This window comes from Natator depressus, chromosome 15 (genome assembly GCF_965152275.1).
Source record: "Natator depressus isolate rNatDep1 chromosome 15, rNatDep2.hap1, whole genome shotgun sequence".
NCBI lineage: Eukaryota > Metazoa > Chordata > Testudines > Cheloniidae > Natator > Natator depressus.
In genome coordinates, this window is record NC_134248.1 from 11,559,493 (window position 1) to 11,575,381 (window position 15,889).

The 15,889-nt window shown below is 44.0% G+C and overlaps 1 protein-coding gene across 1 annotated transcript in view; it reads right to left on the bottom strand.

The window, feature by feature from the left end:
* Positions 1-11,866, bottom strand: part of PISD (phosphatidylserine decarboxylase) — a 46,876-nt gene extending 35,010 nt beyond the window's left edge. The window contains exons 1-2 of the mRNA XM_074972850.1: positions 11,783-11,866; positions 6,933-7,030 (exon numbers count right to left, since the gene is read on the bottom strand). Of these exons, the coding sequence (XP_074828951.1) occupies positions 6,933-7,030; positions 11,783-11,832 (148 nt within the window). The 5' untranslated portion in view covers positions 11,833-11,866. The remainder of the gene's footprint in view (positions 1-6,932; positions 7,031-11,782) is intronic.
* Positions 11,867-15,889: the final 4,023 nt, after the last annotated feature.

Here is a 15,889-nt window from a genome sequence, read left to right on the forward strand (position 1 = left end):
TCCATTGCTCCCGGCCGCCGTGGGTGGCAGGGGGCTCCTAGCCTCCGGGGGTGGCTGGAACCCACAGCTCCCAGTGATGGGCAGAGGAGACCCTGGAACTCTGAGCCCCCATGGGTGGAGAGGGGCCCCAGAGCTCCCAGCCGGGCCCCCACAGCTTCCCATTTTGTCACAGATATTTTTAGTAAAAGTCAGGGACACATCACGTGCTTCTGTTAATTTTTCTTTATTGCCCATGACCTGTCTGTGACTTTTACTAAAAATATCCATGACAAAATCTTAGCCTTACGTATAGTGTACTTAAGAGAAAATAGATTAAATCTTCACTTTGGGATACTCATGCTAAGGGAAAAAATAAAGAATGTGGCAAAAAGGTTATGAAGCTCCAGGAAAAAAATTTACATCAAGAGGAAGATATTCAGTAAAGGATGGGGAAAATTTAAAATTGTTACATGTTTGGGGGGAAAAGTCTCATTTATTTATCTCTTTAAATTTATAAAAATATCTATAGCCACCCATCCTGTGCTCTGGTCACCTGCCTTAGTAAATAAATATGAACAACTTCCCATACATAAAAAGATATCCATCGAAGCCCTCTAACACTCAGCTGCCCACCTCCCCTAAAATCAAAGTGGAAAAAAAAAAGGACAGACTTTGCAGTGTGCTCAGAAGCGAACAAATCTAGGCTCTGGTGAAATAAAAGGGTAGCAAGTTCCAAAGTCAAAGCACCTCTCAGAGAAGAGCTCCCTCCTATTTATATCCAGGGACTCCAGCTCAAGAGTCTCTCCTGATTTCAGCTGTGATAGTATGGCATGAGGAGGAAATTCTCCCAGGTAACCAGATCCCAAACCATTTAGAGCTTCATGGGTAAAAATTTAGTACCTTGAATTCCACTTGCTCAAGAGTGACTGGAAGTTTTATCTTTTCCACACTCCCCAGCACGAGTGCCGATCTTTGGAATGGCAGTGCAACATGTTGTGCCTAAGTCAAGTTATTTTTTCTGGATGAACCTCCATCTCCTCATAAAGGACAAAATAGGTTTTCAAACTCCAAGGTGACAAGACTGCCAGAATAAGTAACTAATTTCTGCAATGGTGCCACATTCAGTACAGCTGATACTGCCCAGTGACTTCAGCTGAACACCCTGTTCCCTAAAGATATTAAGAGTGACGGGAGTTCAGCAGTGAGCTGAGCAAGGAGCTAAGGAAAGCTTGTGTCTAGGCAGATTTAAACAAGAGGAAACAGCATCTGAATAAGGTTATGTCTTCATATTAATGTTAGAACTCTGTAAGGACAAGATCAAACTCATAAGTTGTTTCAGACCCCCTTCTAACCTCTTAATTGGGGTCCGCAAACAAGGATAAGTGGAATTTTCCTTCTCTGGACACAGGGCAGGACATAAGACCCTGCTGCAACACTTCCTCCTCCATCACCACACACACAACACACACACCAAAAGTGAACTGTACAGAGCAACAGTGGGTTGGGAGTGCTCAAATCCCAAACACTGGGACTTTATTGAACAAGAAAATTGTAGCTGTGTAAATATTAATAGGTTACTATGGATTCATTTAAAAGAATTGCACCATTCAGAAATGTATAAACATCCTTGAGCAAAGGCTATTCTATGGGTTTGGGATAGAACTAGAGAGATAAAATGAATTCTTTTCCATTGCCAATGATGCTCACTGCAAATAATCCATATTTTAACTCAACTCATGAGCCAGAGAATTTTAAAAATTGGGAGAGACATCAAATACATGCATGGTTGACCAGCTGTTCACCAAAGAATTTTTTAAAACTTCTTTAGAAATCAAAATTAACTTTAACTGGCCCACTCTCCTATGGTACCAGTACCTTCAAATTAGGTATTGTTTCTCAACTTTCTAGCAAAGTTGTTTTATATAGAAAGCTAATTTTAATAGAAGCAATGGCTTCTAGATGATTAGAAAGCCCTCCTCAAAAATCTAATTTATATAAATCTTCGCAGACAGCCTTCCTAACAAAAAAAGTCCATATATCACATGCTGGGAAAAGGACCTAGATAGACAAACTACCCTAGAGGAAAGGGGTTTGATCTGGAAAAGAGGACCTGCAACCTCAGTCTTTAGCAAACTAAAACAAAATTTCTTCAAGATACTGTTTCAGAGGTACTTGAGGTACCAGTCAGGTTAAAAATATATGCATAGACTAAACGAGGAGAAATGTTGGAGAAATTGTGGTAGAAAGATTTTATGTATATATGGTGGATAAGTCCAATTATTAGAGGGCACTGGAATGTAACACTGGGTTACAAATAATAAGTTGTTGGATATTTATTACCAAATGATCTTTTTGTAATCCTCCTGTGGCTTCCTTGTAGACCTGATCACACTCAAAGAAAAGAATTAATCTTCCATCTGCTAGTAACTGCTAGACTACTGATAACCTCTCACTGGAAAAAACAAAAAGCGTCCAAAACTAAAGAAAAAAATATGGCAGGTGGTAGTTATCAGGAAATTAAGGCAGCAATTACATACCCAACAAAGCAGACAGAAGACAAATAGATATTTAGATATCTGGTTGCTATTTATTCAATCCTTGGACAAAACAAAGAAAGTACTTCTTCACACAACACACACTCTGCCTGTGGCATTCATTGCCAGGGGACAATGTGAAGGCCAAAACTATAACTAGGTTAAAAAAAAGAATGTGATAAGTTCACAGAAGATGGGTCCATCAATGGCTATTAGCCAAGCTGGTCGGAGACGCAACCTCATGCTCCGGTTGTCCCTAAGCCTCTGACTGCCAGTTGCTGGGACTGGACGACAGGATGGATCACCCAATAAATTGCCCTGTTCTGTTCACTCCCTCTGAAGCATATGGCATTGGCCTCTGTCAGAAGATAGGACAATGGGCTAGATCAGTACTCTTCACTATTTTTGAAGTGTGGGCCACTTTGGAAAAAAACCTTCAATGTGAGAGCCACATGAGGTGGGGCCGAGGGGTTCGGAGCGTGAGAGGTGGTCCAGGGTAGGGCAGAGGGTGGGGTGCGGGCTCTGGCTGGGGGTGTGGGCTCTGGGGTGGGGCCGGGGATGAGGAGTTTGGGGTGCAGTCAGGCTGCCTTGGGGCTGGGGCCAGAGAACTCCCCCCAGCCCTCTCCCTGCCGGCAGCAGCTAGCTCTGGGGAAGGGGCTCTTTCTTCCCTCTGCCGGCAGGCAGCATGGGAGCTCCGGGGCCGAGGGAGAGGCCCACAGTAGCCCTGCAAGGCCCAACTTGCTCCCCTCCACAGTTCCCACCCACTCCTACCCCTCTCCTCTCCAGGTCCCTACTGCATGGCCCTTTAGAGCTGCTGCGCGGCTATTTGTAGCCTGCTGCGCAGCCACGCAGCTTAGAGGGAATTTAGGGAGCTGCACTTAGGGTCGATGGGAGCCGCCACTGGCTTGCGGGCCTTGCAATGAAGAACACTGGGCTAGATGGACTATTGGTCTGACCCAGTATGGCCATTCTTATGTTTTTCTCATGTACATTCGCCTGCAGAAAAACCAGCACACCTGTCCAATATTTTTAAATATTAATGTTTGATACTTGCCTGGTTTGATAAATAGGAGTAGAGTCAGTAGTCTCACTGAATTTAATAAAATCACCAGAAACAACACATCTTGGATGGTGCTAAGAGGCTCACTCTGTAATATGGTGACACCTTGTTAATGAGAGATTTGATTATATTACTCCATGATGTTTGTCTAAACACAATAAAAAAGCTCACAGTTATAATGATCATCATTTAGTTTCTGATATTTACATGGCAAGAATTTATCAAACTTCTTAAATAAACAGTTATATGAAAATGAACTGTGATATTTGCCCTCAAAGTGAGAGGGCCATGCCCAGCATAACTATGAGGGTAAACATTATTCTGTACATGCCACTGCGTCTTAAGCCTTGCTCCAGCTATATGGAAAATTATGCTGGATTTCAACATTGCTCTGGAAAGGCAATGGTCCCTCCCTTAGCCCTGCCCTGATTCCCAAGTTCAGAGTAGTTAAGACTACAAGTAACGTGGAGTTCTAAGCAACTTTATGTTGTCTTTAATCCTTCCACTTGTTTCATAGCTATCACATGGCTGAAATTTGACTTCAAGGTCACAATTTATGTCCTGTCTTGAGGGAGGTATGTTTTAAAAAAAAAAAAAAAAAAAAAAAAAAAACAACACCCAGGTTTTAGCCTGCTAACCTATCTGCTAAGCTCTGCTGCTTTTCTTCATATTATTCACGATATGTTAAGCCTGATGTCCCCATACTAAATCATTCATTTCACAGCGCAAAACTCAGAACTATCCTCTCAGAAGGTTTCATATTGATAAACCATGCCATTTTAACTGTCAGATTTATTATCTACGACTATGCTATTACACAGAGCTCAGTCTGCATCCATACATACTCCTTCATCTTCACAATTTCTGTCCAGCAAGAGCTGCAAGATAGACAGATCTGGCTTGGTTCTTGGGCCACAGGCTTTTTGCCACAGGTACTCACAAGCAATTAGCTATCAAAGCAGGTCAGAACAAATCATGAAACCAGTCTACAGAAAGATGAGACTTGCTCATTAATGACCCAACATCATTCCAAGTCTCTTACAAAATGCTGACTCAATTACTTTGACTGGTTCTAAAACGGGTATCAAAAGAATAGCAGTTCTGAGCTTCAGTATTTGCGGAAACAGGACATTGCCAATACCAGCCCTTTAAAAATTTCCTAGAGTACACTTAATGGCCCAGTATTAGTAATTTAAAAGGAAATGTATTCTAGAGCAAAGGCTTAGGAGCTAGGAAGGTACTGTGTAATAAGAATGATTCAGACACTAGCTTGTTGTTTGATTTGCGTATCTTAATTTCCTTGTGCTTCAAACAACCCAACTAGAAAAAGAGGTAAATCTGGAACACCTGGTTCCTATAGCTTTATGGTTAGTGCTCCATCCTGCTATGCAGCTATACGTTTGAGGCCCAGCCTCCCTCTCACCAAGATGAAAAGCACTGCAGTGAACCACACAGCTCCGGGGAAAGAGAGGGAGTTCCTTGCATTAAACAACAGTATAATCTCTGGTAGATTAAAAAGTACCATCAATGAGTTCCAAAGGAAGTGCAATTGATACTTGAGATGATTTTGAAATTGCCTGTGATAAGTTATGTATATTATGTGCTGACCTGATTATTGTGATGTCTACTGTATGGTTATAAGTTAATTCAATAACAGTATTGTTAGGGAGACTGTAGATCCTGAAATGCGCTTCCCAGCAAACATTTAAGAGACAATGCAAGAGCCATTCACTTTCATGCTCTGGCTTGACCCCTTCCACAGCTCACCAACCTGGTTTTGGGGTAGCCGGTCAAAGCCTGTGAGCAGACAAAACAAAGAACTTTGTCTAGATTTAAAGAGGCAATCCCTCAAAGGACAGAGGAAGAACTAAGGTGAACTCAGTTTCCAGAGGTTCAGAGTCTGGAATAAATAAGCCTGCCTAGGACTCTAGCTAACATGGACACAGGTGTAGACCTTTTGTTGTTTTAAAATCCTCTCTCTCGTGTGATGCTTTGTCCCTCCTGTTAATATTAAACAATACTTCAGTTTAAGAAGTCTGGTTGGTCACTATTCACCACTGGTCACAAGCTCCCAAACAAAGGAATTGCAGGTACTGAACCCAGTCAGAGCTGCTTGGGTAAGCATGGCTGATGCACAATATCATACCCTAGGACCCGGTTTAAGATTGGGAGAATCACAAGATTCCACTCAGAGAGAGGTAAGGGTTAGAGAACCAAGACCTAAGTTGGCTGCATTCACAGGCCAGAGAGGGGTAAGAAGTGCAGCTAGCTCTGTAACTGTGACTACCATCCTCAGATGGAAAGGAAGGCAGCTATGATGCAAAGCTTTGAGGATCATAGGGACTAAAGAGTGCAAAAAACAACTCAAAAGAAAAACCACATGCTGCAGTCAAGATTTCCAGGTAACTAAAATACCCTCAACTCCACCCCAACAAAAGTATTTCTAGTTTCTGGGGAAACATCCCCCTGCATGGTTGAAAATGAGATCAATTCTGCTTTTCCTGCTTTAGCAGAGGTTGAGCAGTGTTCTGGAGAAACCTTTCTTGAATAGCTGTTTGCAGTGCTGTTGTAGCCGTGTTGGTCCCAGGATATTAGAATTACTGTCATTTCAATCTATTCCTCCACAGGTAATGGCAGATCAGGGTCAACAAAAAGGAAGCTGTTTCCCATGATTGGGGAAGCTTACAATAGAGGTCTAGACTATTTGTCTGAAACACTCTTGCTGCTTAAGTTAAAAATTCTCCTTCCCTAGTATTAGCCAATATGAGGTCAATCAAAGTTTTATCTACCTTCCGCATAGACAGTTTCTACAGTGAGAAGTGGAGATTTGCCAGTTTTATGAGAGGAAATACACTGGAAACACAGGCACTGATTCCAAGAGCAATATACACACAATATTCCAAGTATGTATATACCAATTACATCCCTATTTAAAGTAATGGGGAAAAAGAGATTCTATTACTACCAATTCGCCTTCATTTAACATTTCTTCCTTTCACATACTAATGTAATACTTTGTGTTGCTATAGTACCTTCTAGCCAAAGATTTCAAAGAACTTGACAAAGAATTAAGCCTTATCAAAACTCCTATGAGATGGGTAAATATTCTCATTTTACAGATAGGAAAACAGAGGCACATAGAGTGAAGTGATTTTTGCAAGGTTACACAGTAAGTTCATGGTACAGACAGAAACTGAATGCAGTCTCTTAACTCAGTCTTTTGCTTTCTTCACTAGGCCATCGTACCCCCAACAAGACTTACCTATTTGTAATCACCTATTACTTCAGCTTTGAACTGCTGTATTTGGAGATAGCACCTGCAACTGAAAAAATATAGGAGAAAAAGATCCCTCACATACCAGTGAAAAAGGTTCTGAAGGGTGGCTGTTTCCAGATGACCAGAGTCTTCCTCAGAGAGAGGTTCTTCCGCCAGGAGAAACTACAGTCAGTCAGCACGCTATATATAACACAAAAGAGACAGGTGTCTAAATATGGACATATTTTACCATGTAAGTGTATATAATTAAACAAATTACATCTAGATAAGCTGTACATTCAGAAGCAGACCCACAAATAAATTAATTATCTCAAAGATAATTGTGAAATTCCTACTGAACCCATTACCTCCTAGCCTACTCTAACAGTTTTTCACCAACTTCTCTCACAAGATTTGGGTTATTTAAATGTTTAATCCAGTTTATCTTGATTTTTTTTCCCCTTTCAAAATATCAATCCTCCTACAGAGATTCGCCCTTTGAGGGAGGTATTGTGTGTGGATCTCTGGTCCATCCTTCCCAGTACAATTTATTAATGGCTTCATCACATATATATATTTTGTTCCATTTCTACCATGTTTGTGACTGTGAATACAATTTGCTTCATATCATGTTCTTATTTGCAATGTTATTTGGGGCAAGATTTATTCCAGTTAAGATTTTACAATATTCTGTTACAGTTAGTTCACTTTTTAAATTCTGATGTCATCTTCTGTTTTATATACTGCCTGGGCCCAGATTTTCTACAGCCTGTTTACAAAGTTCTGTCTCTCTCTCTTTTTTTTTTTTTTTAAAACAGAGAATTAGTGCTGGTAGAGGAGCTGGATGAGTGCCGTGGAGCCCAATTCTTCCCCTACCAGATACCAATAGCTCCTTCTGAAGTTAATAAGAGTTTATTTGTATCATGCCAGAGAGAGAACATGGGCTCTGGAGACTTGCCAACATGCATCAACTTTGATCTGGAAGGAATGTTTACAATGGAGAAAGGAGTTCGGTCACCATGGTCAATTCAAATGGCCTCTTGCCAACTTTGTTGGTAGACTCTGTAGTGTGACCATTTGGCCCCAGAAACATTTCATCTCAAACAGGTCAGTAAACAGCTGTCACAAGAGAACTTCTTTCAGTGACAACTCATTTGATGCAGACTCAAATGTAGAGGTTAGAGGGTCCATGTCCATTATGAGTCTTGTGAAACATCTTGTCCCTTTATTTTTAGAATCACTCTATGGACTATCTAGAGCTTAGATTCTGCATCTCTTTCCCTGTCACTTTGTGAATTCTGGAACCATGATGCCAAGTGGCTCTGCCACTCTGAACACGCACAGTGAAGCTCTTAACAAGCCAGCACAGTGAGGAGCTTCTCTCAAGAATTACACATTTAAAATTTACAGTTTAAGCTTTTCCACAACTATGCATCTGAAGAGGAGACATCTGAGAAGGGGAACAGGAGAAATATGCCTGTTCAAAGTCAGTGAATAAACATGTTCCTGAAGCTTGGTCCCACCATATGCTGCCACTGGATGGGACTACAGGCCCAAGTTATTAGAAAATGAAAGCGAAGTGTTCTAGTGCTAATGAGCTTATCCTTCTGAGATGGACAGAGCTCTTGCAGAAGCTAGTACAACCTACTCATCCAGTGAGTGTGGGTGCCATGAGTGATATGTCTTAGCAGCTCTCTCTCTAAGATCTGTGCGTTCTTTTGGTTTGACACCACACTGAATTCAAAAGTGTCTTACTACACTACAAGGCACTGCACTATCTACAGTCATTTGATTGCGTAAGTTGTCATTTCCTTATGTGCATGTCACAGTCTGATCGACGGAGGTCTCATAACAGTCTGACTTTAGGACAGAGTCCTATACATTTATAGACTTTACACTTAGGACACACTCTCCTTTATTAAAATTCTCCAAAGGGCACCCAAGAATAGGCTCTCTTGTTCCACACTGATTGTGTGTAAACTGAGGCCATGTCTATACAACAGGTGCTACAACAGCACAGCCATAGTGCCATAGACCATGTCTACACTACAGTGCCACAGATATTGTGTTGGAGCTGTGCCATGGTAGTTGAGCAGTGTAGCCTCCTACATCAATGGAAGGCGGTTTTCCGCCAGTGCAGTCAATCAACTTCTCGAAAAGGTGGTACCTAGGTTGACAAAACCCTTCTTCCGTCGACCTAGCCACGTCTACCCTGGGGCTTAGCTCAACCTCAGTGTAGAGCTCATGGTGCCAAATTTTCACACACCTGAGCAACATAGCTAGGTCAATCAACATTTACAATGTAGATTTGGCCATAGTGTAGCCACTTTGTTGGAAAATATTTTCCTTATAAGTTTAAGGTTTACTATGAGTTAGTGGTCACATAAGCATTCCTTTATTAGTCCCAAAGGCCACTTGGTGCTCGTTACATCCAAAGTATAGATATATGGATATACAGCTATATTCTATAACCCACAACAGTACAGTTATAAATACTGGCCAAAACACTTACAACAGATTCAGGCCCAGGAGACACCTTCTTACCATCGTGTGACCCAGAGGGGTAAGGAAAAACTCTGACGACAGCCCCTAAAAACCTTGCTTTTTATACACTAAGTGACCCTGTTAATATCTACAAACTCAAACATTTAAATGTATGACTATTTATCCTCATTCCACTATAACAAAATATACAGGAAAGGCGTGGGGCATTTAAGAATCACACAGCAATCGTGTGACCCAGTCAAGAGAACTGTGGACTGGGACTCAGAAATCCTGGGCTCTATTCCTGGCCCTGCTATTGGTCTGCTGGATGACTTAGCCAAGTCACTTTCACCTCTCTCTGTCTCCGTTTCCCGCATTTGTAAAATGGGGATAACAACATTTCCTTCCTCAAAGTTCTTTGAAATATGCTGATAAAAATTATGAGTTAAGAGCTTGGTATTATCACCAGTACCTGGCCATAGCAGCATCTCATGGCAAATCTACCTGGTAACAGCTTTAATGACCACTAACTCCTACTAACAACATTTTTCTGTTAAAAAACAAACAAACAAACAAACAAAAACAAAAAAAACCTAGGAAATTCACTGACAGAAAGCTTCATTAACTCAGAGTTACGGTTGCCCTTTGGTATCTCATACCTTTGCAGAACACAGAATTCAGCAAAACTCAACCTTCTGAAAACCAGGAAATGAAAAGTTAAGGTATATATTCACACAACTGCAACTCTACCATCTTTGAGTAATGCTCCAATACATCCATAGCACATACTTGCACTCAGCTCCTGTTCAGTAGAGTGCAAAAGCAATCTATAGCTGTCCCACACTCAAACTAGCCTACTCCACAAGAAGCATACCACATGCCTTATGCACATGCTGTCTAACACTATGCTTTCACTTGTCCGCCATTAAACCCCCAGTCCACACTCATCTCCCATCTAACTGCTGACACCCCATAACAAGAACACTCCTGTGCCCCGCCAATTACACAAGCTACTCAAGGCAGGGCAGTGCTGAATCTCTCAAGGTACACAGGCACCTCTTTCCTTGGATCACACACACTAGGCTCAGGGAAAGAGGCTTACACACACCCTAGAGGGGTACAGCCCCCCAAGTGGCCTCATATAATAAAGCAGAGCTCTGCCAAGCTGCTCCACATAATCCCTCCACTATTCATACAGAGAATGCAGCTGGAGTCCATGTAAGGGCGACTGCTAGATCCCAGAAAACAGAGTTGGGGTTGTGCTTAACTCTGAATTGCCTCATTTTTACAAGTTTGAGTTTTGCTGAACTCTATGTTCTGGTCTGGAAGGGCATAATGAGGCAAACTTAACTGTAGGTTAAGGAAGGTTTTTTGGTCAGTAAATCAGTCTTGTCACTTTGCCCTCAGTAACTAGAGCCTATGTATCTGTCTATCCTCGATAACCTGAAGCATAGCAATGAACACACGTGTTCAGACTCTCACTCCCAATGTACCTGAACTGAGAGGGACTGTCTGTTTGGAAGGAGATGAACGAGGGAGCCTGAGTTCAGATCCCTTCTGCCCTTCCTGACCCTAGCTAAGGGACGTGTGTGTGTGGGGTGCCCAGCCCCAACCCCGCTGCCCTCCCTGACCCTAGCTGAGGGACGTGTGTATGTGTGTGTGGGAGGGGTGCCCAGCCCCAACCCCTCTGCTCTCCCTGGCCCTAGCTGAGGAATGTGTGTGTGGGGGGGTGCCCAGCCCCAGTCCCCCCTGACCCTAGCTGAGGGACGTGTGTATGTGTGTGTGTGGGGGGGTGCCCAGCCCCAACCCCTCTGCCCTCCCTGGCCCTAGCTGAGGGACGTGTGTATGTGTGTGTGGGGGGTGCCCAGCCCCAACCCCTCTGCCCTCCCTGGCCCTAGCTGAGGAATGTGTGTGGGGGGGGGTGCCCAGTCCCAGTCCCCCCTGACCCTAGCTGAGGGACGTGTGTATGTGTGTGTGGGGGGGGTGCCCAGCCCCAACCCCTCTGCCCTCCCTGACCCTAGCTGAGGGACGTGTGTATGTGTGTGTGGGGGGGGTGCCCAGCCCCAGCCCCGCTGCCCTCCCTGACCCTAGCTGAGGGACGTGTGTCTGTGTCTGGGGGGGTGCCCAGGCCCAGCCCCAGCCCCAGCCCCGCTGCCCTCCCTGACCCTAGCTGAGGGACGTGTATGTGTGTGTGGGGGGGTGCCCAGCCCCTGTATCCTCAACAGCTTTGGGGGCGGGCGGGTTCAGAGCCGGTCTCCACTCTCCCCACAGCGATAAGTGCTGGGGTCTCCCAGGTGACAGCGGGGCCGGGGAGTGAGGGCAAGGACCCGCCTCCGGCTGCCGGAGGACAGGCTGGGACGGTTCCCTATGCCCCCCGTGCCGTGCCCTGCCCTGCTCTGCCGCGGGAGGCGGGCGCCCACCAGCCTGTCTCCTCCCAGAGCGTCCGCCCCAGCCGGCCCCTCCCCCTACCTGCTCCTCCGCAGCGCAGCCCCGCACATTCGCTCCATGGACGCCGCCATCTTGCCGCGAACTACCGCCGGCCCGGCTCTCCGGGAGGGCAGGGGGCGGGGCCGTGTTCGCACCGCCCCCTGGCGGCGGCCCGTGGGAGCGCAGCCACCGCCGCGAGCGGGGCGGGCCGAAAGCGGGCGGGGCTGTCCGTACGATGCGCGGTGCAGGGAGCAGGGCTGGGGTGGCACGGGTCGTGGCTGCGCCGACGCTGTGTAGGGCAGAGAGAAGGGCTGGGGTTGTAAGTCTGCCCCTACCTAGGAGGGGGCAGCAGTCTCTCTGCATGCAGGGCCCAGGAACAGTTTGCCTTTCCCTGACCTCTCTTAGCTCTCGCCTACAGTCGCAGGCCATTTTGCAAACTCTTCTTAGGGCTCAGAACCACCCTGCACCCTTCCGGTATATATTAGCCTCGTTGTACAAAAAATGGGGCAGAAAGGGGCTGTAATTGACATGAAATCATGTAGCAAGTGAGAGGCAGAGCTGGGACGAGAACCTGCAAGTCCAGCTGACCTATCACCTTAGCCTGTTTGCTCCTGTGAAACGTAATGTTATCCTAAATTTGTGATTAATATTTTTCCCTTGGCCAAGCTTAAACAGCAATTAGCATAATTTCATTTCCAGTCTCTATTTTATTTCACATCACAAACAAAGAGCTGCAGAACTAAACATTTGTATAAGCAGCTTAAAGGAAGCTGCGTTTCCCCCCCCCCAGCTCCCTGCATCTTCACTGTTACAGGACTAATATCTGCAGTGAAAATACCTCTGATCTCGGTCTTCTTTAAACCTGGGGAGCCAAATGCAGCCCTAGCCTCAGAGGTATGACTTTACTAGGAACAGCAGTCACAAGCACCACAGCTGAATTAGGCCCAGGGTGTCATAAAGGTGCAAGTACATTTTAAATTTTCTGTAAAAGTACCATGCAATATGGGCCCAGTTGATCCAGTCCCTTAAAGTGAGCAGTTACGTCAGGAATCAATTTGGCGAAGGGTGACCAGATAGCAAGTGTGAAAAACTGGGGTTGGGGAGAGAAAATAGGAGCCTATATAAGAAAAAGGCCCAAATATTGGGACTATCCCTATAAAATTGGGACATCTGGTCACCCTAATTTGGCCTAATCTGTATCTCCCATATGTTATTTCTCTAAAGTACAGACTATTATATTGAATCTTTCTTAAAAGGTCCCCTTTCTCCAGCTTCTATTACTAGCACTATTATTGTTAGGAGATACAGTACCTATACTATAACTTTCTCCACCTTACAGGGCTGGGGGGAAAATCCCATCCCTTCCTGGAGAGCTGGTCTGAGGAGGCCAGGGAAGCAGACTGAAGTAGGTGAGTAATGCTAAGATTAAAGTTAGCCATCTCATGGGACTTTAAAACAAACAAACCAAAAAAACCTGCATGTGAAAACTTGCTTCATGCCCGTGTTGAGGCAGCTGAAATAATGATAATACAAGATGTAAGTCAGAGAGGTGGGTGTGAGGGATTTGGAGTTGCCTGTAATAATGAATGAATATTATGTGTTGACTTGATAATTGTGATGCCTAGTGCGTGTATATATTGAATTAATGCAATAGCAGGATTGTCAGGAAGGACACCCAGGAAAGGTGTGGTGGTGGATACATATCTCTTAACCAACATGTGAGAGACAATCCAAAAGCCATTAATTTTGATGCCATAATTCATCCCTTTGGACCTGCCACACAAGTTGCGGCAGGAGTGACTCAGGCCCTGTGAAGGAGGATGGGAATCAAAAGATCCAGGAGGATTAGGAGACACGCACTTGCTCAAGGAGTGTACAGGTTTTTGAGACGGACACCCAGCCTCCAACAGTTATGATTCTCAGTAAAATAGATGTGTGCGTAGACCTCTTGTTTTAAAATCCTCTCTCTCTTGTGATATTTTCTTCGTACTGTTAAGATTAAACAACACTTTGGGTTAGGAAGGGTGCCTGGTCCCTGTATTCACTGCTGGGTATGAGCTTCTAAAGAGCAGTTTCCACACATTGTGAGCCTAGGCAGACCTGTTCTGGTAGGGACAGTCAATACATGGGACACTACAGACCAGGGCCCCACTCTCAGAGTGGTAAAAACCACATGATTCTACCTTAGGAGAGGTAAAGATGGGAGATCTGAGACTAGGAAGAGACCCGAGAGAGTTCAGAGGTGGAGCTAGCCTTGTAACCATGACCATGGGAAAAGTTACAAGGCAACAAATGCAGTATAGTATGTGTCTTGGAAGCTTCTAAGAACAGAGAAAGGAGCAGTGTAGTCCCAATGTAGAAGTGCAAAAGAAATAAGTGGGGAATGTGGAATGGGAGGAACACTGGGAAAATGAATGAATATAAGAGGGAGTGTATTAGGTGGGAAGGAAGGAAGTGTGCTGGGAAAGGCCATGGGTGAGGGTTGGGTCACTGCAGGAAAAAAACCAGCACCACCATGACACTAGGGATTTAGCCTTCTTTCTCCAGAACACAGGAACTGGAGTATATGTGCCCTACCCTGCCAGTGAATAGGAAAGGATATTGAAGAAATCCCTATTAGCAATAGTTTATGCACCAGCTCAGTTATGTGACAATGAGTGAATACACCTCTGTAGAAACTCTGTTTTTAATGTAGGCATGATGGCCTAGTGTGCAAATAATAGGGCTAATCATATCCCCTCTCGAATGACTAATAGGTAATCCTTCATTCTAAGTGCTCAGGGAAGGGAGAATACATAATACAGGGAAACCTAGATTTGGATGACATTCATAGTATAACATGAAACAGCAAGAGACAAGAAAGTAAGTAAAAGCAACTGCTCTGGCCTGAAGGCCCAGGTAGGCACAAGGAAATCACTTTTGCCCAGATTTCAAAAGTAAATTAAGAGCCTAAATTTCAAAGTAAATTAGGAGCCTAATCACACTTAACAATTAGATTGACTAGCTACATCACTCAAAGCTGTAAAAAATTTCATGCCTTGCCTGCCATAGTTATGTTGACCTAAACCCTGTGAAGACAGCTAGGTGGATCGAAGAATGTTTCCATCAACATAGCTATCACCGCTCAGAGAGCTGGACTAACTACATTGATGGATAGGGTTTTTCCATCAATGCAGGAAGTATTTACACTATAGGGCTATGGTGGCACAGGAACAGTGCCACTGCTGAGGTTATGTAGCGGCTGTCATGTAGACATAACCTAAATCTCTTTGAGAATCTGAGCCTTTTTGATTATTAGTTATTTGTAACTATATAGCAGGTATAAACATTTAAAAAAAAACACCACCACATTATTTTTGGCAGTGGCCCTCAGAGATGTATGGTCCAGTGGTCTGAACAAGTCTCTTACCTCAATCTCACAGATGGGGAAATTGAGGTTAATTCTTACCCATCTCAGAGGCATAGATGTCCAGTGAAAAGGGAGAGACCTATTCATTTTAAAAGCTAAAAAGTTAGCGTTTTCTGTGTCTCACAAAAATGTATTTACTGCAATGCTTTTTACTAAGGATCTGTTTTTTGTCACTACAGTGGTTCTCTTACCAATGGCACAGATTTAATTTATTTCTCATGGTACAGAGTGTGTGCAGTTGTCACTAACAGTCTTCAACCACTGGTACACTTACGCAGGGAAGTTGTGAAGATTAATCACACGGGCTGATTTTCAAAGAGTGAAAGCCCCGGATATGCAGATATTTTTACACAATTATCTTTATTTACATGTTTAATTACTCTGCATACACAAATATCCAAAATAACTGCACAGGAAAAGACAGGCACAAGTCGGGTTCTTACTATTTGTAAAGTACTTTACAGATGAAAAGCACCATACTGAATTAATAATTCCTCATGCTGCGAAACTAGAATGGAAACCACAAAGTGAAACAATGCCAGGTAGGTGTAGGACAGAGATTTAAATTCAAAAACACCACAACTTCTTCATGGAGCACTGTGACATTACCCAGGGTACAGACTGGACCAATGGACATCTGTGTCCCCTCAATTCTCCAACCTGGGGTGACTTTTACACTGCTTCTCTGTGAGACCAACCACTCCTGGTCTGCTCTCTCTCTCAACCTCCAGGATGAAAAT